The sequence below is a fragment of the Callorhinchus milii genome, unplaced genomic scaffold (assembly GCF_018977255.1).
Source record: "Callorhinchus milii isolate IMCB2004 unplaced genomic scaffold, IMCB_Cmil_1.0 Scaffold1, whole genome shotgun sequence".
NCBI lineage: Eukaryota > Metazoa > Chordata > Chondrichthyes > Chimaeriformes > Callorhinchidae > Callorhinchus > Callorhinchus milii.
The window spans coordinates 130,989,019-131,011,176 of NW_024704742.1; the positions used below are offsets into that span (position 1 = coordinate 130,989,019).

General features: G+C 42.5%; 1 protein-coding gene across 1 annotated transcript in view; it reads right to left on the reverse strand.

The window, feature by feature from the left end:
- celf4 (CUGBP, Elav-like family member 4) overlaps positions 1-22,158 on the reverse strand; it is a 536,216-nt gene that overhangs the window by 33,454 nt on the left and 480,604 nt on the right. The window contains exons 7-9 of the mRNA XM_042335783.1: positions 19,636-19,783; positions 15,473-15,622; positions 3,149-3,316 (exon numbers count right to left, since the gene is read on the reverse strand). Of these exons, the coding sequence (XP_042191717.1) occupies positions 3,149-3,316; positions 15,473-15,622; positions 19,636-19,783 (466 nt within the window). The remainder of the gene's footprint in view (positions 1-3,148; positions 3,317-15,472; positions 15,623-19,635; positions 19,784-22,158) is intronic.

A 22,158-nucleotide genomic window follows, 5' to 3' on the forward strand; every position in this document is an offset into this window, starting at 1 on the left:
GAAACGAAGTGGGTGGGGAGGGGAAATATGACTGAATGTGTGGTCTATCAAGTATACCTTGAGACGGGCCAATAATAGGTTGATTTTACAAAGAATATATACACACAGTTAGGAGTTATAAAGAAAAGTTAAAGAGGTCGATGTTAGGAATGTGGGTCTATTGCAGTTACACCTCACTGCTATTTTGCTCTGCGATTTGGCTCCTGTGAGTGATTGGAACCCAGGGCTGAAGATCAGTAACATATGGGCAAACCAGCTGTTCTTCAAATCGAATTCTGCCGCAAAACTCGAGAATCTTCACCACGAGCAACGTGCCTTAACAAGCCGGAATATTTACTCCCTCTCCACGCAATCCTTCTGCCACACAGAAACTTATAAGCAGTTCTTTACTCGAACAATAAAACAAAGGATAGCTTTCTGATTAATTCTGCATGTTAGCTGTACTCTGAATAAGTGCCACCACCACAACAAGTTGGACACTGGCTGCAGGGAAAAAAGGGGTGACTGACTGGTGTGGCATTTTATAACATGTCCCTTGTGATAGTTACGAAATGTCGCAAATTTCACCCCTAAGCTACACATTCTGGCAGGAGGAAACTGCTCAGCGACTCGTACAAAAGTATGAAAACTGTTACAGTGGATTGAGCACCCCCGCTAATGGCAACCCGCCTTCGAAACACATCTCCCTTACGTCCTAACTGGGTTGGAGAGAGAGCCTTCTTAGCATTGTTCTTGGCTGTTGACACACCCAATTGGTTCAGCAACTAGAAGCATCTTGAGCAAACTCCAAGTTTAATTTGCAACTATTCAGCCTGTAATATGATTTAGGATTTACCTAAACAGATGAAATACACACAATATGACTCTCTGAGTAAATTTTACGTAAGTATTCAATAGATTTATCGTTAAGGAGCTCAATGGTGCAGTTATATACCCTCTTCTCATCTAATGAAAACTGACCATTAAAGATAGCTTATAGATGCACTAATGACTGGTTCTGGAGCACTTACAGGACATGTCACTGGCCATTTGGGATCAGGGGATACGAGATTCGTTGGAAAGATTATAAAGCAGTGATCGAATACAGTGGTTTGGCTTTTTAAGTGGAGCGTAGTGGTGATTCACCAACTCATGTGCAAAAATTTGTAGGTCAGGTTAACCATGGGCAAACACAGAGGAAATTTTTTAAAAAAAGGTCCTTAATTCTGAAATTATCAACCAATGATTATTTTACTTTTGGGTATTAGTTGCATAATGACACTCAGCTGCATGTGGTTAACCCAACTCAAACATTTCACACATGGATTGTAAAACCAGACTTGTAAGTCACACCCCAAGATTTAACACTTAAATGTTACAGGTGATTTTTGTTCTGGTCAGTTGGGTATCTGGCACACGCAGAAACCCATCACCTTCCTGACATAAAAGGGGCTATACCAAATGCAAGGATTTTTATCATTATTATTATAATTTGCATGAAACGTTACTCAGATTGTGTTTACTCGATAGAAACGATTCAATAAATAGAACAATTAATTTCTCACTTCTAACCTATGAACTGATATATGATGGGACAAAGTCAACTACTGCGCACGTACTTATTGTCAGCCTGCCTCAGTGGGGTTGTCCTCTTGCCTCCGAGTTACAAGGTTTATGGGTTCAAGCCTCACATCAGGACTTTGAACTCACAGTGTGGGCTGGCACTCCGATGCAGTGCTGGGGGAGTGCTGCAATGCATTGTCAGTCTGGAGGTGCCATCCATTGGATGAGACTTCAAACTAAGGTCCTACATGGCAGTTGAGGTAGATGACAAAGATCCTGTGGCACCACTCAAAAAGTGGAGGGTGTTTCTCCCCGTGTCCTGACCATCAATCCCCCAGATAAAATTGGTTGTTCCCTTTAACAGCTGTTTGTGAGACATTGCTGTGCAGATAATTGGCCACTGCGTTCGTCTACAAAATACACACAGGCACTACACTTTACAACAAATCCCGTGAAGTGCTTTCAGATGTCCTCCTGACGTGAAAGGTGCTGTATCAAATGCAAGGATTGTTGTTATTGGCATATACTTGTGAGCATAATCCAAGTTAAGTATATTCATTTTTAAGAAGCAAACACATTGTTACGATTCAAAGACTGTTCTTCTGTTCAAGACTTGGGGGGAAAAACAAAGTGCTGTGTCTTAAGATCTCTTTAACCAAATGTACTCAGCTAGAATTCTCACTCATGTCATTTCCCAGCAGCATTACGTGCCTTTTTGTTAACAATGTTATGATTTGTTTAAAAAAAGTTACAATTAAAATAAAATCATGATTCAAAACCAAAAATAAAAATAAAATTTATGGTGGTAATATGACAAAAGCATGAGGGGACAGCTTAGTTGCTTGGAGTCCTGATTCCACATTGACTGCCTGCCAGTGCTATAGGGAAAGGTCAGGGCAAATAAAGCCATTTTTTTTTATGTGTGTATATATATATCAACAAATTAATATTTAGTTTTTTTTAATTCGAAAGAAAAACAACACAAATTTCTGATCTGGGGATCGAATTGATGAAGTTTTTTAATTGTGGCAAAGGTCCAATGGATGTCGCTTTGATCAGTGAGCAGAATGTCTTCTCTCTGAGGAGGGGTGGGAGATCGAAACCCAAGCCCTGCTCTACAATCCTTCCTTGGGACATCGCTCCAATGCATTGCTGGGGGTGCGCTGCATTGTTGGAGGTATCGTCCTCTGGATGAGATGTTAAACCAAGGCCCCGGCGTCTGCCTGTTTAAGTGGACGTTAAGGATCCAATGGCACGATTGGAAAAGAGAAGGGTGTGTATCCCGGTGTCCTGGCCAACAATCCTCCAAATAAAATTGGTCACTCCACTCTGCGGCTGTTTGTGGGGTATTGTTGTGCACAACTGGTTGCCACCTTTCGCCCACAAAATACGTACTCAATCCACTTTACAGCATATATCCCGTGAAGCACTTTGAGACGTCTGAACGACGTGATAAGGTGCTGCACCAAATGCAAGGATGATTATTATTATTATTAATAATAATGCTGAGCGCTGAACGTACAAACGCGGTTCAGCGGCAGTAACAGCCCAAAATGGCACAGGACTCGACCGCACTCTGAAGAGTATTCTTACAGCGGACACTCACCGTGCGTGCAGACGGAGCTTACTGTGTGCCACATCTGGTTGGAGTTTTCATCTCCCGCCTGACCGATTGGGAGGACTGGCGAGCCGGCTCTAGTGAATAATAAAAGAGCGCATCGAGGGCCGGATGAAACGTCCTGCCTGGCCTCTGGAGACCACTCATGGGCCGACCCTTCGGAATAATTAAAAAGTGCATTGAGGGCCGAATGAAAGATCTAACCCAACCCACGGGCTCTCGTTCTCAATGTCGCGCTCTCTACACTCTCATATCGGCATACACACATTACCCTAAGGCTCTCCGAGGTGTCTAAAACTACCCTGTTATAGTAAATGCATCGAACAAAGAAACAAAAGAAACAAAATAAAAACATCTCTGCTGTATGTTACGGCACTTGGGCATAATTTATATGCACTCCACCACGAATATTCTCTGGATACACGTAGGGAAACGCTATGGAAAATCAATTCCACACTTAACAGCAGCGCACAGCAGTTTGACTCGATTGAAATGAGTAACTGCTTTAATTAAACAATGTGGGGGGGAAAAAAAAGCACCTCTTTACCCTAAGCTGATGCTTCCTGGCGGTGGTTCGAGAGAAAAAAAAGCAGCAAAAATAATATTTTTTTAGAATTTACCCCTTTCCCCTGTCCTCCCCTCCCACCGCCATCCGCCAGATTTATATATATATAAAAAAATCACATTAACACCATGACAGCAACTCGACAAGAAAACAAAAGGAATTAAAAATGACCATAAATTATTTGCTAATGAGATATCAATTTTTTCTGGTAGGTGGTTTTGTAAATCACAAACCAAACGGCTCTGGCTGGTAATGCGAAAAAAAAGAAAGTTGACTTGAATAAATGTGGTACAAAAAAAAACATCATTGTGCTTAGCAATTTTTTTTCTTCTCTGCTTTTTAAAACTAAGTCGTTATGCTAATTTCTACACAGAATAATTACCAAATACTTTATGAGATGAAGCACTTCTGTGTGTACATAATAGTTTTGATTTATAGATGTGTAGGCAATATTTCTAGTCAAATCCTGCTGAGCTTACAGATGGGTCTAATTTCCTTCAAGAGCTCAGAGCCCCTGGAGAATTACTGTAACCCTTCTCCCCCACACCCCCCAACCCAACCCACATCCTCCTCAGTTATTATATTTCTTTCACTTACCTTTGTTTTCAATAAAATTCTGTCTGCAACTGCAACAGCAACAGCGCAGCCACAAGCGGAAACACTACTGTTCTATTTTATTTATTTGCAGCATATAATCATAATAATCCTCGCCTTATCTCAAAGCACTTCACTGAATATACTGTGAAGTGAATTGACTGTATATTTTGTGGGTGAAACACGGCAGCCAAATGTGCAAAGCAGTGTCCCACAAACAGAGGCGCTGGGAGTAAGGAAACTTGCCCAACACTTTGCCCTGACAGGGAATCGAACTCAGGTCCTCTCGCTTACGAGGCAAGTGTACTAACTGCTGAGTTACAGGACTCCACAGGCACACTCTGACCTAGCAATAAGCCCAGTTACCTAGCAGTAAGTAGGAACCCAGTCGTTAGTTGATTGTCAGATCGCTCTCTGGGGGTAATAATCCCTTCAAAATAAATAAATAATAATAATTTGGTCACTCAATCCACCACTGTTGGTGGGACACTGTTGTATGCAATTGGCTGCCATGTTCTGCCCATAAAATATAATCAATTCATTTTACAATGTATTCGACAAAGTACTTTGAGATGTCTCAATGACGTGATAACTCGCTATATTAAATTAAAGTATTATTATTATAATGGTGTCATTATCAATATGTATAGAGGAAGAGATCAGTTTGGGTGAAGAAGGCCCTTTGGGCCATCGATAGTGTAATTTCATTGAAAAGCAAATTAGATTGATTCTTTTGGAAAATTATATTTGGAGAGACAGTATACGAGTAATTTGAGACATGACAAGTAGAATGCTTGGAAGAACTAGGCAACTTTGGATCTAAGGTTCTCAAAGTGTTCTACTGCGTTGGTAGACTAATCTATACAAAATTAATTGTAATCAACATCTCTATTACTGTTGCATGCAACCACCAGGATGGTAGAAGTTGGATTAAATGGACCTTGGTCTTTTTTCATCTAACAATTTCTATATTCCTACGTTCCCATCTGATCTCACCCTTTTAGAATACCCACTCCATTGTCTTCCCCATCGCAGCATCGAGCTGTTGGTTTAAATAACAAAAAGAGTCTTAAGAGTTACTGAATTTTGTCCTTGACTGAAAAAAACAGTGCAGGGTACCACCAAGGATGGAAAGAGCAAGGGGGTGGGAGGGAGGGGTAACTTGTGTTTTTTTTGATCACCCGGATTTCTGACACATGCGGAAAACCCATCACGGTGCTTAAGAACACCCAAAGCAAACTGAGATTTCCATCCATCCCACCTACACATGGAAATTCCAGAGATAAGATTGTTGGAATGGAATGCGCACTCTCTTCCTGGAGGGATCCATCCCGCTTACCTAAAACCATCCGAGTGATTAAGGTGACACCCAGGTTGCGTTTTAGTGGGCTGTAGAATACATGAGGAAGGGGAAACAAGGAGTTTCTGAAAAAAAACAAGTTCGACCAGGAGACGAGGGCTTCACAAGATTGGTTTGGATGAAGAAGGCCCTTTGGCTCATCAGATCTCATCCTTCCAGAACACCCACCCTAACGGCTCTCCATCACAGCATTGAGCTGCTTTATAAACGGATCCCAGTGTCGGTGGCTGTAGACGAGGAGCTACCAACAGTTTAACCTGGATGGGCTTCCTTCTGTGATTCTCCAATTATCGGAGACATCGCAATGAGGTTCGATTTCACAACTGGTGAGGATGCCGGCGGGGGAAGAGGAAGAGGAAGAGGATGGCATACATGGAAGTTGGGAGCTCTGAATGAATGGCACTGGGCTCGTGGTTGTCTGCCAAGCAACAAACAAGTGGCTATTCATGGAATCACCATTCAACAGGGAACTGTATAAACTCCCGGGAGGTAAGGTCATTAGGGGACAGGGTTACAAGGTAACCAAGCAGCCACAAGCCCACCCACCCACCACTGCCTGATTTGTTGTCTTTCTGCGAAAAGTGACATTCATGGAAACAGAGCATCTTATGAGGAAACGGATGTTACATGTGAGAGAGGGACGTAGGCAAAAAGAGAACCCGATTCTTGTGAATTTTTAAGGCAAGGGTAATGGCACTTCTCTGAAAAGAAAGAAAATCTTGCATCTTGACCAGATTGGCAAGAGGTAGTTCAGAGAGAGGGAAACACAGTGAGAAAGGGGAGGAGAGAGAGAAACCTGGTGAGAGAGGGTAGGAGAGCGAAATAAAATAACAAATAATGATCCTTGCATTTGATATGGTGTCTTATCATTTCTTCAAGATGTCTCATATACTGTAAGTTGTATATTTTGTGGAAGAGAGAGAGAAAGAGAAAAACTCAGTGAGAGACGGAGAGGGAGAGAAACTTAGGGAGCGAGAGAGAAACCCAGAGAGGGAAGGGGTGGTGGGGGTGTGGAACAGCGCGAGTGAGAGAGAGAGAGAGAAATCCAGGGAGAGAGAGAGAGAGAGAGAGAGAGAGAGAGAGAGAAACACCTGAAAAATACTTTGTCAGGCCCCCGTGGGACAGGATATCTCATTTTCAGAGTGTCCCACTCTGGTGGACTAATGGCTTTGTTGAGTGAACTTCACAGAACCATCTTAATGACCCCATTCATTACAGGCTTACAGGCTCCAAATGCAGGGTCTGAGCAATATCCTTCATTACATGCAGCACTTAAAGAGACTGAATTAGTTGTCCCTTTGTAGCTGAGAGAGACTCGCTGAGTATAACAGATGAGCCGAATATGATTTTCTTAGATTTATGGTCCTTTCCCTCCCTCCTTCCCCTCTCTGTCTGTCCAACACCCCCCCCTCACACACACACATACTCACTCCCCAGCAAAAAGATTCTCTGGATCCTTTGTCTAACAAGTCCTGATTATTCAAGGTCTGCACAAGATACTATTACAAAGGAAGAGCCAATAGAGAAATGACGAGACAACTCTTTGAGTTGATGCTATATTCGTACGTCAACCTGGCCTCAGTTGGTAGCTCTCTCGCCTCCGAGAGGCAGAAGGTTTTCGGTTCAAGCCTCCACATTTGTTTCTAGGCAGAGCAGGGAGACTGCTGCATTTTCGGAGGTGCCATCCTCCGGATGTGGTGTTAAATTGAGGTCCCGTCTACCTGCTCAAGTGAACGTTAAAGATCCCGTGAAAGACAGAAGGGAGTTTCTTCTGGTGTCCTAAGCAACAATTGCCTCAGATAAAATTGGTCACCTCACTTCATGGCTGTTTGTTCGAAATTGCTCTGCGCAAATTGGCTGCGGTGCTGTCCTACAAAACACATAGTTGCTACTCATTGCATTATATCCTGTGAAGCACTTTGAGACATCCTCCCAACGTGAAAGGCACTATATCAAATGCAAGGATTATTATTATTAATATTAATATTATTATTATTATTATTATTATTATCGTTTTCACTATTTAGCTGCCTATCATTTCACAAATTGTTCATGTGTCTTTAAAATGTTTGGGTGGAAATCAAAGGACACATTTAATTGTGGAATTCTCTGGTACTCACTCCCCAAATCCCTTTGCCTTGCGCCTTCTCTCTCTGTCTACAAAACTATCTCTCTCATAGACTCTGACGTCAGTGAAAATCCTCAATATCTCCTCTCCTTCCTTCTCTGTTCACAGATCCCTATTGTCTCTGTAAATTGCTTTGACAAGCCCATCTTACATGAAAGACGCTGTACACATGCGAGTGGTTGTTATAGAAAAAATAGAAGGAAAAATGGAATTGGTTAGTAAAATAATGAGAGATGGAGCTGTCTAAATCATGATAATTGCAACACGATTCAGCAAGGTTTGTGAAATATTGAACCCCTGCTGGTAACTACCTATATTTTTTCCACACTTTTTTCTCTGTTTTTTCACACTTCCTAAACATTCTTAAGTTGGAATACGCCACATCAACTTACAAAGATAAGACAAAACAAACAGAGAAATTAATTCACTAGGTGGGGGAATCGGGCCCATTCACACACCTCCAAGACTTACCCAGCTCAGAGTATACTGCTTTTATCTATTCATTCTAATTTTAGTATCACTGTTCTCAATTCATACTTTACACCTTTAGTTACACATCCCAACATTTTGCTTCACTTTCTTAACTACCTCGTATTATTTTACTGATGGTCAGCATTTTGTGATGTCCTCTGAGATGAAAGTTGCTATATAAATGTAAATTAGTATTGTATTTTGTAATATATTATTTTAGTGACATGTCCATAAAACCCCAAGTTGGGACTTTGAACTCACAGTCTTACATGGCACTCCAGTGCTTTCCTGGGGGTATGCTGCATCGGCTGAGATGTTAAACCAAGTTGGCTTGTTTAGGTTATTCAAATAGAGGAGGGAGTTTCTCCTGTGTCCTGGCCAACAATTCCCCAGATAAAATTAGTATTTCACTTCATGGCTGTTTCTGGGACATTGCTGGATGGAAATTGACTGCTGCTTTGGTCTACAAATACAGTCACTACTGCACTTTACAGCAAATTGTGTGCAACACTTTGAGACATCTTGATGACATGATAAGGTGCTCTATCAAACGCAAGAATTATAATATCTCTACTACTCAACTATTTGTCTATCTCTCTCGAAACATAGTTTACTCTCAACCGCACTGCCTTGACTCCTCTTTGCCTGTCTTCTGATTGTGCCTATATTTAACTCCCCAGTTCAGCATCAAACTATGCCATTGTTTAGTGCTACACGATGCTATTCTGCATGAAAAGCTCAATATAAATTAAAGTTGCTGTTTTTAAACATCTCTATGGATTTTGCCTCAAGAATCTTTCCGGCACCTCAAGTATACTTCCATTCAGTAAATATTCCACCCTGCCATTTTTTATGCTGAATCCATACCAATAAGTGGGTTAATTCTGACTACTTTGTCCTGCTGTTTTAATGAAAGTACAGACATAGTTCAGTGATAGGGTTGCTGTACTGGACAAGTGACTGCTCAGAGAAGGCTTCCTTTCACTCCCATCTCTTGAACAGTACAGTGAACAAGATTGGCTCTCGGAGTAAGTGAAAGATGTCATCAGCTTTTGCCTCCCCCAGCTTGAGTGCCCCGCTAGCAATGTGAAGGGCTGTAATTGGAATTGAGGTACAGATCAACCATGATATAATAGAATAGCAGAACAGGCTTGAGCGTCTGAATGGCCTACTCCTGTTCCTATGTTTCTATATTCAAGATATCCTCCCAAGGTGAAAGGTTCTATATCAATGTAAATTGTATGGAGGGAACAAGAAACCCTTTGAGAACTGCTTGCTTCATTAAATTCTAAAACACATGTGCAGTCTGCACTCAGCAACGATTACAGATCTGATACCGAAATGGGAGTAATAGCCTGAACAAGAATAGCACTGGTAGTAAACAAAAGATGTCATTTTTAAAAAAAAAAATTCATAGGCAATTTATTGGAAAGGGTGCAGATGAGATTTACGAGGATGGTACCAGGAATGAGGGACCTTGATTATGAGGAAAGGCTAGAGAGGCCGGGATTATTCTCATTGGAGCAGAGAAGGTTACGAGGAGACCTAATAGAGGTCTTCAAAATCATGAGGGGATTTGATAGGTTAGAAAGGGATAAACAGTTGCCACTGGTGGGTGTGTCGGTGACTCGAGGTCACAGATTCAAAATAGACTCTAAAAGAAGCAGAGGGGAGGTGAGAAGAAATTTTTTTATGCAGCGAGTTGTTTGAATCTGGAACGCATTGCCTGAAAGGGTGGTGGAGGCCGATTCGATAACTACTTTTAAAAACGCGGTGGACGGGTATTTGAGGAAGACGGGTTTGCAGGGTTATGGGGAAAGGGCTGGGGAGATAGATTTCTTATTGCAAAAGGGATTAAGGGATATGGGGATAAGGCAGGGTCAAGTTATTAGCTGGAGTTAGATTAGAAGATCAGCCATGATTGAATGGTGAGGCAGGCTCGAAGGGCCGAATGGCCTGCTCCTGCTCCTACATGTTATGTTATATTATGTTATGGGAGTGGGACTGACACTAATTGCTCTATTCAAAGAGCCGGCACAAACTCGATGGGCCGAATGGCCTCTTTTGTGCTGTACGATTCTATGATTCTATGATTCTATGAGATGTCAACTCTGGGGAAACGACACATCATTCTGCTATATTTTTTGTGCTACCATCAAGCTCCCAGTTCTGAAGCTTGACATTTTACAGTTATAGCCTCAAGAATATCATCATAGAGCATTGCCTATAAATCCCCCCTACCTCAAAAAAAGGAGCTTCTCCTGGTGTCCTTACCAACAATTCCCCAGATAAAATCAATCATTCACTTTGTGGACTTTTTGTGGGACACTGCTGTGGGCAAATTGGTTTGTCGTGTTTGCCTACAAAATACATAGTCACTACACTTTACAGCAAAAATCCTGTGAAGTGTTTTGAAATGTTTGGACCACATAAGACGACTAGCAAACCCAGGGGACTGCAGAAGACATGGTTAAGAATTCTGATTTGGATAGGGGAATAGAGGTCCAAGCAATGTATCTGATTCACAATGAGATATCGCTTTGGAATTCTGGAGGTTAGGGGAGAAGTGAGAGTAAAGAAGGCCCTTTGCCCATTTCAACAAATCCTTCCAGAACACTGATCCTATTCTTTTCCCATTACATCAACCTGTTTCTTAAATAAGCCTAGTGTCCTGTTGGCCTTGACCATCCTTCTTGGTAACCTATTCCAGTTTTTTGGTACCCTCTGTGTAATGAGATACTACACTTTCTGGTGTGTGTCCTACAATTATCCTTTAGCAATTGAAGTTATGCCATCTTGTCCCGTTGCCTTTGTCTTTATCTGAAAGTATTTGGGTTTATGTTCTCTGTCCCCTTCGGCTTGTTACATGCCTCTGTAAGATCTCCACTGAAATGACTCTTTTCAAGCCTGTCCACTGCACATAGACCTGTCTGCTCCCTCCGCTCAACAGGCTCCGGCCTGCTCCATGTCCCCTGCGCAGCCAGCCCCACCATGAGCGGTCGGGCTTTCAGCCTTTTTACCCCCACCCTTTGGAACTCCATCCCAAGTCTCTTCGCCTCACTCGCTCCCTTGCCTCTTTCAAGGCCCGTCTCAAGACCCTCCTGTTTGGTAACCCTCCTATCCCTACCCTCCTTGCCTCCACACCTCTTGATCCAACCCCCAGTTCAGGTCCAAGTCCCTGAATATCAAGCACCTTGGGATGTACTCCTGATGTGAAAGGCACTATGCAAATGTAATTTGTTGTCGTTAAAATGCCCTACATTATCTGAACATTCCTTAAAATTCACGCTTCAAACATTGGGGATCAACCTTGTCACTGTGCTCTGTATTGCCCCTCGCTTTAGCCCCTAAATGCCACAGTGCAAGGAACGATTCAAAATGGTGCATGTGTGTCCTGATCAGAGCCCTGCACAGCTTCAGCAAGATGACTCAGTTCATGAGCTAAACTCATCAGTAATGATCAGTAATGTTGCCCAGCATCCTGCTTGCTTTGTTTAGGCAAGAATGTTTCTTTACTTCACCTCCTGGGAAATCAAGACCCTGTGCTGATCTGCAATGATGCGATCACATCACCCTCTCCCAGGCTTTCTCTCGCTTTCTCTCAAAGTCGTTCACCTTCACTTTATCTGCTATTATCACGCTTTCATTTTTATAGGGAACCGCAACATATATTATAAACTATAGTTGGCACAGAGCGAGGTGAAAGGCTTTAATTTAATCTTGGATGACAACCTCCTTGTGAAGCGACTTGAATCTCCCAATTTAATTCAATCCCCATTACTCACTGCCAGACATTCCTTGCTCCACGTATAATGGCTCCAAGTCATTTTAAATAACAAAATGCCACCAAGTAAATCTTAATTTGTGTTCTTTGCACTCTATAAATAAGTGTAATTTCATCATGGGTTTGAAGTTGCGTTCATTGAAAGGAAATTTCTTTCAACGTTCTATTTTTGAAGTGAAAAAGATGCAGTTCTTAAATTCTGTGTGTGGCTCATGCTGCTTTATACAGGGCAACGCTAGTATAATATGGCCTTCATCGAATATCTCAGAGACCATGTTATAATGAATAATAGTGCAATCACAGCGCGCAGGACGTATCAGCGATGCTTCCTGTGCAAGGCACTGAGGAAATGACATCAGTGGCAACCTGACAACCCGGAAGTCAGACATTTTTTAGCCAATCAGTGCGGGAAGCTAGGTGTACTACGCTTCTGGCATCGTGTGTGTTCACAGTAGACCATACCTCAAGTGAACCCAAGCTCAACTGGGCTCATTGTAACTGGGCTGCCCTGTGCTATAGCGCAAAGCCAAAAGTCGCAAGACTTTCTGTTTTGCTTCAATCTGTTGCGTTTCTTCATTTTTTTGTAATTTGCCAGTATAGAGCAGGAGAACATTATTTTGCAAAGTTAAAGTTCCACATGAAGATAACAGTTCAATCCATCTCCATTGGAACTCCATGCACATTGCAATCTAACCTTCTCGGATTTTTTTCTGTTACTTTTAAAAATAAATTCTGTAATTTTCTTCTGATGCAATTACCATGCCTATTCTGGCTACCTTGGTCTGGTTACCTCTCTCCTTGCTGTCCAAAAACGCCTAAAGGTGAATTTCCTTCACCGTGTCTTTAGTGTCAGCTGGCTCAGTTGGCAGCACTCTCACTTCTGAGTCAGATGGCTGAGCGCTGACATTCCAATACAATTCTGGGTGTGCGCTGAATTGTTGGAGTTGCCGTGGTTCGAGTGAGACCTTAAACCTGTTCAGATGAGTGTTAAACATCCCATGGCACTAAACAAAAAGAGAAGCGGGTTTCTCTTGGGTTTCTGGCCAACAATCCCCCTGATAAAATCAATCTTTCACTTTGTGGCTGTTTGTGGGACACTGCTGTTTGCAAGTTGGTTTGTCGTGTTGGCCTACAAAATATACAGTCACTACACTTTACAATACAAATCCTGTGAAGTGCTATGAGTCGTTTTGATAACATAAGATGCTATACCAAGTGGGAGGATTAATAACTATAGTTTTTAAATCGCTAGCTTCTATGCTCACCTTTTGTAAAGTGTTTTGAGACAAAGATCTCTTAGAACATAAGAATTCGCTCGGGGAAAGAAGACCGAGGTCCATCAAGTTTGCCTTCCAGCATCCTGGCAATCACGTCATGTCCCAAACTATATACTGTATCCCGAGATATTATTTCCTATCTATCTATCTATCCAATTTATTCTTGAAAGAATTGACACTTTCTGCTTCTACCGTCTCTCTAGGGAGCCTGTTCAAATTTATTTGGAAGATTGTTGGCTAAGTCACAGGGAGAAACTCTCTTCACTTTTAGAACACAATCAATGGGATCTTTAACATCCACCTGAACAAGTGGATGGGACCTTGGATTAAGGTCTCAACCAAAGGACGGCACCTTTGACAGTGAGGCACTCCTCTAGTGCTGCACTGGAGTGTCAGCCTGGAATTTGAGCTCTGAGTCATGAAAGGGGAACTTTGAAAGGTCTCAGGGCACTTCACACAATTTGTTACTTTTGAAGTTGTTTTGAAGAAGGTGTTATATCGGCCAGCACAGGAGCATCTCTGATCTCCGCTGGCAGCATCCCACAAACAGCAATGATGAATGACCAAATTGTACCCATTTACATGTGAGCTTGGATGAGGAAAAAACTTTGGCCAGTACACTGGAGAGAACTCTGCCAAGGAATCTTGAACATCTACCAGAAGAGGACCAGCTGACCCATTGTGCATTGAGCTGCTCTGACACATAAACTGAGCTGACCTGCTTGTCTGAAAGAGAAGGTCTGTATCGAAATTTATGCGTTCATTCCTTGATTACTAAAATAAATCTTTTTCTCCACCCCCACCACGCCCCCCATCTCTCTGAGACCCCTGCTGGGAATGGAAAACATTCCCACATGGGCATCAAACGCTCACGGGACAGGCAGTGCCATGGGTTGCTGCAGACTGCTCTGTACTGCACCCTAAGAAGTACTTCACCTCACAATACCAACCCCTGCTTATACTAACATGCCTGCTTTCCTCATGTCTGACACGCTCTATTTCATGAGATTTCCAATGAGCTTCGCAAAGTGCTCAGCTGGCATAACTGCTATGTTATCGACAGAGAGAAAATCACCTGCCATGAATACTGATTGTCTTCGCAGCTCTTTAATAATAATAATAATAATAATCCTTGCATTTGATATAGCGCTTTTCACGTCGGGAGGACGTCCCAAAGCGCTTCACAGAACACACTGTAAAGTGAATTGACTGTATATTTGTGGGCGAACGCGGCAGCCAATTGCGCACAGCAATGTCCCACAAACAGTCGTAGATTGAAAATGACCAATTTATTATTGTTTTTGGTTTTGGAAGGATTATTATTAGGAGTGTGGAGTAAGGAAACTGGCCCAAGGTTTCGCCCTCTGCCGGGAATTGAATTCAGGTCTCTCACTTGCAAAGCGAGTGCTCTAACCACTGAGCTACAGGACTCCACCACCACACCTTCGCTCTCAATCTTAAATCACTCATGTTCGTTGCCATCCCCCACTCCTCATCCCTCTACGACTTCCTCAAACCTTACCGACCTGGCCGGTCCCTTCTCCTGCCTGCTTTGTGCCCCCCACCCTACCATTTGAGGGACTGAGAGACCACTGTATATTTTTGCCCACAAAATACACAGTCAATTCACTTTACTATATATTCTGTGAAATGCTTTAACACATGATGAACTGCTAATTCAAATGTAAGGATTATTATTATTATTATTATTATCATCTGCCCCCGATCTCTGGGGCTCCATCCTGGAGTCCGTCTGACTCACTCTATCCCTAACCTCATTCAAGGTTCTTCCCAAGATCTGACTCTATGACCACACTTTCAGTCATCTTTCCTCCCCCCCCACCCACCCCCCCCACTCAGGTCCCAACCTCCCCTCAGCTCGGGTGCCAAGCCATTATCATTAAGCGCCTTGGGACGTCCTCTTGACATGAAAGCCGCTATATATAAATGTAAATCTGTATAATATTGTGTTGAAATTCAGGGTTTTGGAAGTTCACCTCAGCATTAGTTAAGATTGAGCAGTAATACCTCACTTCCCTTCCCTTCCACTCTCTCCCCTGTTTCCCCCCCTCCCTCCTTCCCTCCCACCCTCCCTCCTCCATTGTTATTGACATGAACCGGGCCAGTGTGTACCTGGGTAAGGATGGATCCCGTTGGCAAAGACGGCTTCGGCTGTTGGTTGCCCATTAGCCTGGGGTGGGAGGCCAGTGAAACCATTCACTCCGATCGAAGACGGGATGCTCGGCACAGCTGGTGCCGTGATACCGGGAGGCGTGCTTCCGCCTGAAACACATACACAGCAGGTCACATCTGACAGTCACTATCTCAGTCACTATCTCACAGTCACCATCTCACAGTCACCATCCGACAGTCACTATCTCAGTCACTATCTCACAGTCACCATCTCACAGTCACCATCTCAGTCACCACCTGACAGTCAGCACCTGACAGTCATCATCTCACAGTCACCATCTCAGTCACTATCTTAGTCACTATCTCACAGTCACCATCTCATTGTCACTATCTCACAGTCACCATCTCAGTCACTATCTCACAGTCACCATCTCACTGTCACTATCTCACAGTCACCATCTCAGTCACTATCTTAGTCACTATCTCACAGTCACTATCTCAGTCACTATCTCACAGTCACCTTCTCAGTCACTATCTCAGTCACTATCTCACAGTCACCATCTCACTGTCACTATCTCACAGTCACCATCTCAGTCACCATCTCAGTCACTATCTCAGTCACTATCTCACAGTCACCACCTCACTGTCACTATCTCACAGTCACCATCTCAGTCACCATCTCAGTCACCATCTCACAGTCACTATCTCACAGTCACCATCTCACAGTCACCATCTCACAGTCGCCACCTCAGTCACTATTTCACAATCACCATCTCACTGTCACCATCTCACACCATCTCACAGTCATCATCTCACAGTCACCATCTCACAGTCAAACTGGGTGAAGCAGAACTCTTCAATGTTACCAGTGGCTGCTGGTCTGTCCTTTACAGCACAACGCAACACAATACAATACAATACAATTTTACATTTATACAGTGCTTTTAAATGTCAGGATGACATCCCAAAGGAGAAGAGACTGGGCACCCCAGCTGGGGACAGGAGCCAAGAGGAATGGGGTGGGGAAAGATGACTGAAAGAGCGGTCAAAAAGATAGGTCTTGAGCTGTAGAAAATCGCCTGAGCCAAATTCGCAACAACACAACCTGGATTTACTGCAAATACAATAACGTCTTGGAGCGCTTCACAGTGGTGGGAGTTGAAAGGGGGGTGGAGGGGGAATTACCATTCTTGTGGTTTTAAGGTGGGATTTGAAGACAGATAGAGACGGGGTGAGGTGGAGGGATAGAGGCATGGAGGCAGACAGTTCCAGAGTTGAGGGCATAATGACTGAATTGAGACTGAAATAAAGATTGAACTTAAGAATTTTTCAAATTCCTTAAAATGTTAAACAGGTCGTTCCGTCATGATAAGACGATGTATTTTTATTATTATGATTAATATTGTCGTTATTATTATACCGTAATTCTAAAGCCTTCTTCAGGCCTTGAGCAAATTTGAGCATCAAATCCACATGAGGTCTTGCTGTGACCCACAAAAGTATATGTGTTCTAGTCCACAACAAAGGCTGAGTGCCATTCCAATGGTGGGTTAAACAGCTCGTTCATAAAATATGCATGACCCCAATAGCAGGTACATCTGCAGCCCATGTTACTGCAGGATAATCTAACGGCATTGACTTGCTCCTGTAAATGTATTTGTTTTAATCTTTCTTTTTGGAAATGTTTTCCTTATTTTGTTGTTCCACCCACTCCCCCCTCCCTTCCAGCCCGTCCGAAACTCAACCCCTCCTCTCTCTTTCTCTCTCTCTTTCTCTGTCGTGATCTCTGTTGATGCTGGACTCCAGATGAGACATTAAACTGAGTTCTCATCCGCCTGATTAATAGCGACTCGAAAATCCAATGCAATGATTTCCTCAGACAATATCATTAGAAGTTACTCCTCTGGCTGGAAGGGTGGGGGGAGGGAAGGGGGGAGAGATATACTTAAAAAGAAATCTGATATTACTTTGCTGTTCACAGCAGCTTGAAGTTTTGCCAGTTTTTTTCTTTTAACCATCTGCTGATTGAGCACTCTGTCAGTCAGACGGAAAGCACCTCATTTCGATGGCACATTCACTCTTGGCTTCACGCAGGATGTTATTAAAGTCCTTTCGACTGCAGATGAGTTGGCATCAGACATGATTGCGTTAAGCACAGAGCACATCTTGCGATAATTAAGACTCGCACATGCTGTAAAAGTACGGACGCCATAGAAGCAAAAAAATAAGTACTACTTTGGAGGCATTTAAATAATGTAAGTGACAACCTAAATGCATACTTATTCATTAGCCAGCTCCACTTCATACAGGGTAATTATCTTTTTAGGTCAAACTTGTAAGAATATTTACTTTTTTTAATTGAAAAAAAATCTCCAACTATGGCTACATTTTGGACAGCGTCGTTTCTGAACATGCTGCTTAGCAAAAATTTTGTTTCTTTTTTTAACAATAAGATTAATCCTTCCATTCGAAATAGAGCCTTATCATGTCGTCGAGACGTCTCACAAAGTGTTTCACTATAAAAAGGATTGACTGTGTATTTTGTGGGCAAAGCACATCAACCAGTTTGCACAAAGAGCCATGGAGTGAATGGACCAATTTTATTTGGGGGATTCGTTGGCCAGTATTCTTTAATGTCCACCTGAACAGGCAGATGGGACCTCAGTTTAATATTTCATTGGAAGAACGGCACCTCTGACAATGCAACAGCCCCCCAGCACTAAATTGGAGTGTCAGGTTACACTATGTGGTTTCAAGTCCAGATTTAGGGATTGAACCCATGACTTTCTGGCTCAGGGACGAGAGTTCTACCATTGAGCCAGGCTGACACATGCTCACGGACATCTTATAACAATCATAATCCAATCATAATCCTTGCATCCTGATCACATTGTCGAGACACCTCAAGGTGCTTCACTGGATTTACTGTAAAGTGGAGTGGCTGTGTATTTGTGGGTAAGCATGGCAGCCAATTTGTCTATATCAATGTCCCCAAAACAGTCATGAAATGAATCATTAATATTATCTGAATGTTGTTGGTTGGGTCACTGGGAGAATTTTTTTTGAATCGTACCAATGTCTACTAATGTGTATCTAAACAGGCAGACAGGCCCTTTGTTTAACATCTCATCCGAAGGACCTCCAACAAACCCAGCACTGCACTTCAGTGTCAGCTTAGACTGAGAATTCAAAGTCCTGATACGGCGCTTGAACCCACAACTTTCTGACTCAGAGCCAAGAGTGTTACCAACTGAGCCAGGCTTTAAAAATTATCTGGTAGAGTAAACGAGGACTCCTTCCAGGGGCCAGTACATTGTGTCGACCCGTGGGATCTACTTCCAACTTCAACATGAGCTACTTCCGCAGGGGATTTTCAGCAGGTTGATGGTGTTTGACGGGAAGATGGATGGTTTTAGATGGTGAAACTCCAGCAATATCCCCACGCACAGTCTGGGATGCAGAGGTCCCAAAGCTCCTGCTAATCCTTGCCTAATATTACTGGGTTTAGGTGAGCTAGGTGCATTCTTGGGGTGTCAAAGGCAATTCCAGACACAGGAAAATTTCCATGCATGCAACAAGATTCCATTTATAAAGCGCCTTTCACATCAGGAGGAACTCGTGGAACTCACAGTTGTTTTGCTCGGATGCTCCTTAAGCAATGAGTGAAAAGCTGTGTTCTTTTTACTTTCTACGGACTAAAATGCGGATAGTTTATAAAACACTGAAGCAGCCAGCTCACACCAATAGTGGAAATCTGGAACACTCTTCCCCAAATGGCTGTGGATGCTGGATCCATTCAAATTTTCAAGACTGAGTAGATTTTTCTTAGGTATGGGATGGGTATCAAGGGATATGGGGCAAAGGTGGGTAAATGAAGTTGAGGTACAGATCAGCCATGATCTAATAGAATGGTGAAACAGGCTCCAGGGGCTGAATGGCCTACTCCTGTTCCTATGTTCCTCTTGCATTTCCCTCAGTAACCTGGTGTTATATCAGTGTTCCATTTGGATTGGAAACCACAGCACCTGATCGACTTGCAAAACTGTGACTTTCCTTTTTAACTATGAACTTTCCCCACTGCCTGGGAAAGATGGCTACCTCCCAGGGGCAAGTGTTAATGATACTTTCATGTTGATTCTATGTCCCTACGATGCTTCACTTACCTGATGTTGGGGTCATTGGGGCAGCTGCCAATCCGTTCATGTTCAAGGCTGCCATCTGTTGCATCTGTGCTGCCGCAAACGCTGCCATTGGGTTCAGGTAGCCTCCCTGGGCGACCGAGGCCATTATCGTGGCTTGCTGCTGCATCAGCTATTTGGAAAACAAAAGTGTTTCTAAATTTTTATGCAATCACTGGAAAAATCGAGTGCCTGACGCTCATTCTTTCATTGAATTCAAAGATTTATGAAATCTCGGACCCGATTTTCATTTTCTCCCGATGCCAGATCCTGCATTTAGTTGGTAAAACTCCAGCAATATCCCCAATGCACAGCCTACTAAGCTTTGCCTAATACCTTTGCCTAACACCCCTGCCTAAGCTTCAAGGCAAAACTAAATGTGACACAATTAAACCTGATGTACTCATCTTGAGCAATTGAGGATCAAAAAGCATACTGTAGTCTTCTAGATCATAGTAGTATGAAACATAACATATTACTGTAGATCAGTGTGTCATATACCATAATGTGTTGTTCTTAGTCAACTTATATTAAATAGCACGCTGGTCTAGATCAACAAAGCGCCATTGAATCAACATCTGTGGAGTCCTGTAGCTCAGTGGTTAGAGCACTCGTCTTGCAAGCGAGAGACCTGGGTTCGATTCCTGGCAGGGTGAAATCTTGGGCAAGTTTCCTTACTCCACACGCCTGATAATAATCCCTCAAAAAATAAAAATAAATAAAATAAAAATAATAAATTGGTCTGTCAATCCACGACTGTTTGTGGGACACTGCTGTGCGCAATTGGCTGCCGTGTTTTGCCCACAAATATACAGTCAATTCACTTTACAGTAAATTCTGTGAAGCACTTTGAGACATCTAGAAGACATGAAAAGTCCTATGTCAAATGCAAAGATTATTATTATAGTCTTCTAGATCACAATAGTACAACAAAGCCATAATATAACAGAAACCCAGTGCCATGGGACATCCTCCCGACGTGGAATACAAATGTAATTTTGTATTGTATTGTATACTGTTCTAGATCAACATAGAATAAAGCATAGAATACTGTTATAGATTAATATTACATCATAAAGTATAACATACTGTTAAACACACGTTATTATCAGAAATTTGTAACATTCTGATCAGTTTCACACCATAATGCATAAAATACCCTTATAGATAACATTGCACCTTGCAATATAACACACTATTTCAGCTTAATGTAGCATCATAATGTAAAACATACTGGCTTAGATTAATGTAGTTCTACAAAATATAACATACAGGTGAATGTGATACCATGAAGTAAAGAACATTGTATTAGATCAATGTGATGCAATGTCATGAAACATCAATGCAGTGTGAAGCTTCAAGGCAAAGTATATTCTATTGAATTATATCAGATTTCCTTAAATTGTTATCTGTGCGGTCACTGGAATTGCTCAATTGTTCAAGATACTGGGTTCTGTGCTCCACAATGTCTCACAGCAGATGCGTCACTGAAGCACATCATAAAATTCAGGATTATGTGTTCACAGTACCTTACCTTAGGTTGGGTAATTTACTTTCTCCCATTCATATGAAGATTATTTTTATATGTCACGTGACAGTGTAATATCTGAGGGGACTAAATAAGAGGAGTCCTGAAATTTCTCACGATCTTAGTCTTAAATACATAGTCTTAATAATAATTTTTAAAAATCTTTACATTTGATATAGTGCCTTATCACGTCATCGAGACATCTCAAAGCGCTTCACAGTATATACTGCAAAGTGGATTGACTAGATTTTGTGGGTGAAACGTGGCAGCCAGTTTGTGCACAGCGGTGTCCCACAAACAGCCATGGAGTGATCCATTTTATTTGGGGGAGTGTTGGCCAGCACACTGGGAGAAACTCCCTTCTCTTTTTGTGCGCAATTGGCTGCCGCGTTTGCCCACAAATATACAGTCAATTCACTTTACAGTGTGTTCTGTGAAGCGCTTTGGGACGTCCTCCCGACGTGAAAAGCGCTATATCAAATGCAAGGATTATTATTATTATTATTATTATTAATAGTGCTATGGGATCTTTAACATCAACCTGAACAGGCAGACGGGACCTCAGGATCCAAAGGACGACACCTCTGATAACGCAACATCCTCCCCCAGCACTGCAATGGGGTGGCTGTGATTCAAATCCCCATGTGGGGTTTGAACCCATGACCTTCTGACTCAGACGCAAGAGTGAGCCAGGCCGATAGATAAATATCTGAAAATGTAAAATATAAACGTGTGTGTGTTTGGGGGAAGTGGCAGAATGAGACTAAATGAATAGCTCTTTTGGAAAGCCACCAGCAGAGGGGCAGTGGGCAGAATAGTCTCGTTGTGAGCTGTAAATATCTACGGTTCTAACTTGGAAGGAAACCAGGTGGGTTTGAAAAGGCCACGAAGAGATGAGAAAAGGTTATGGAATAAACCAAAAAGGACGAAATGCCACAGTTCAAAGCAAGCTTTGTATCTTGTCTGACTGAGCCGAACAG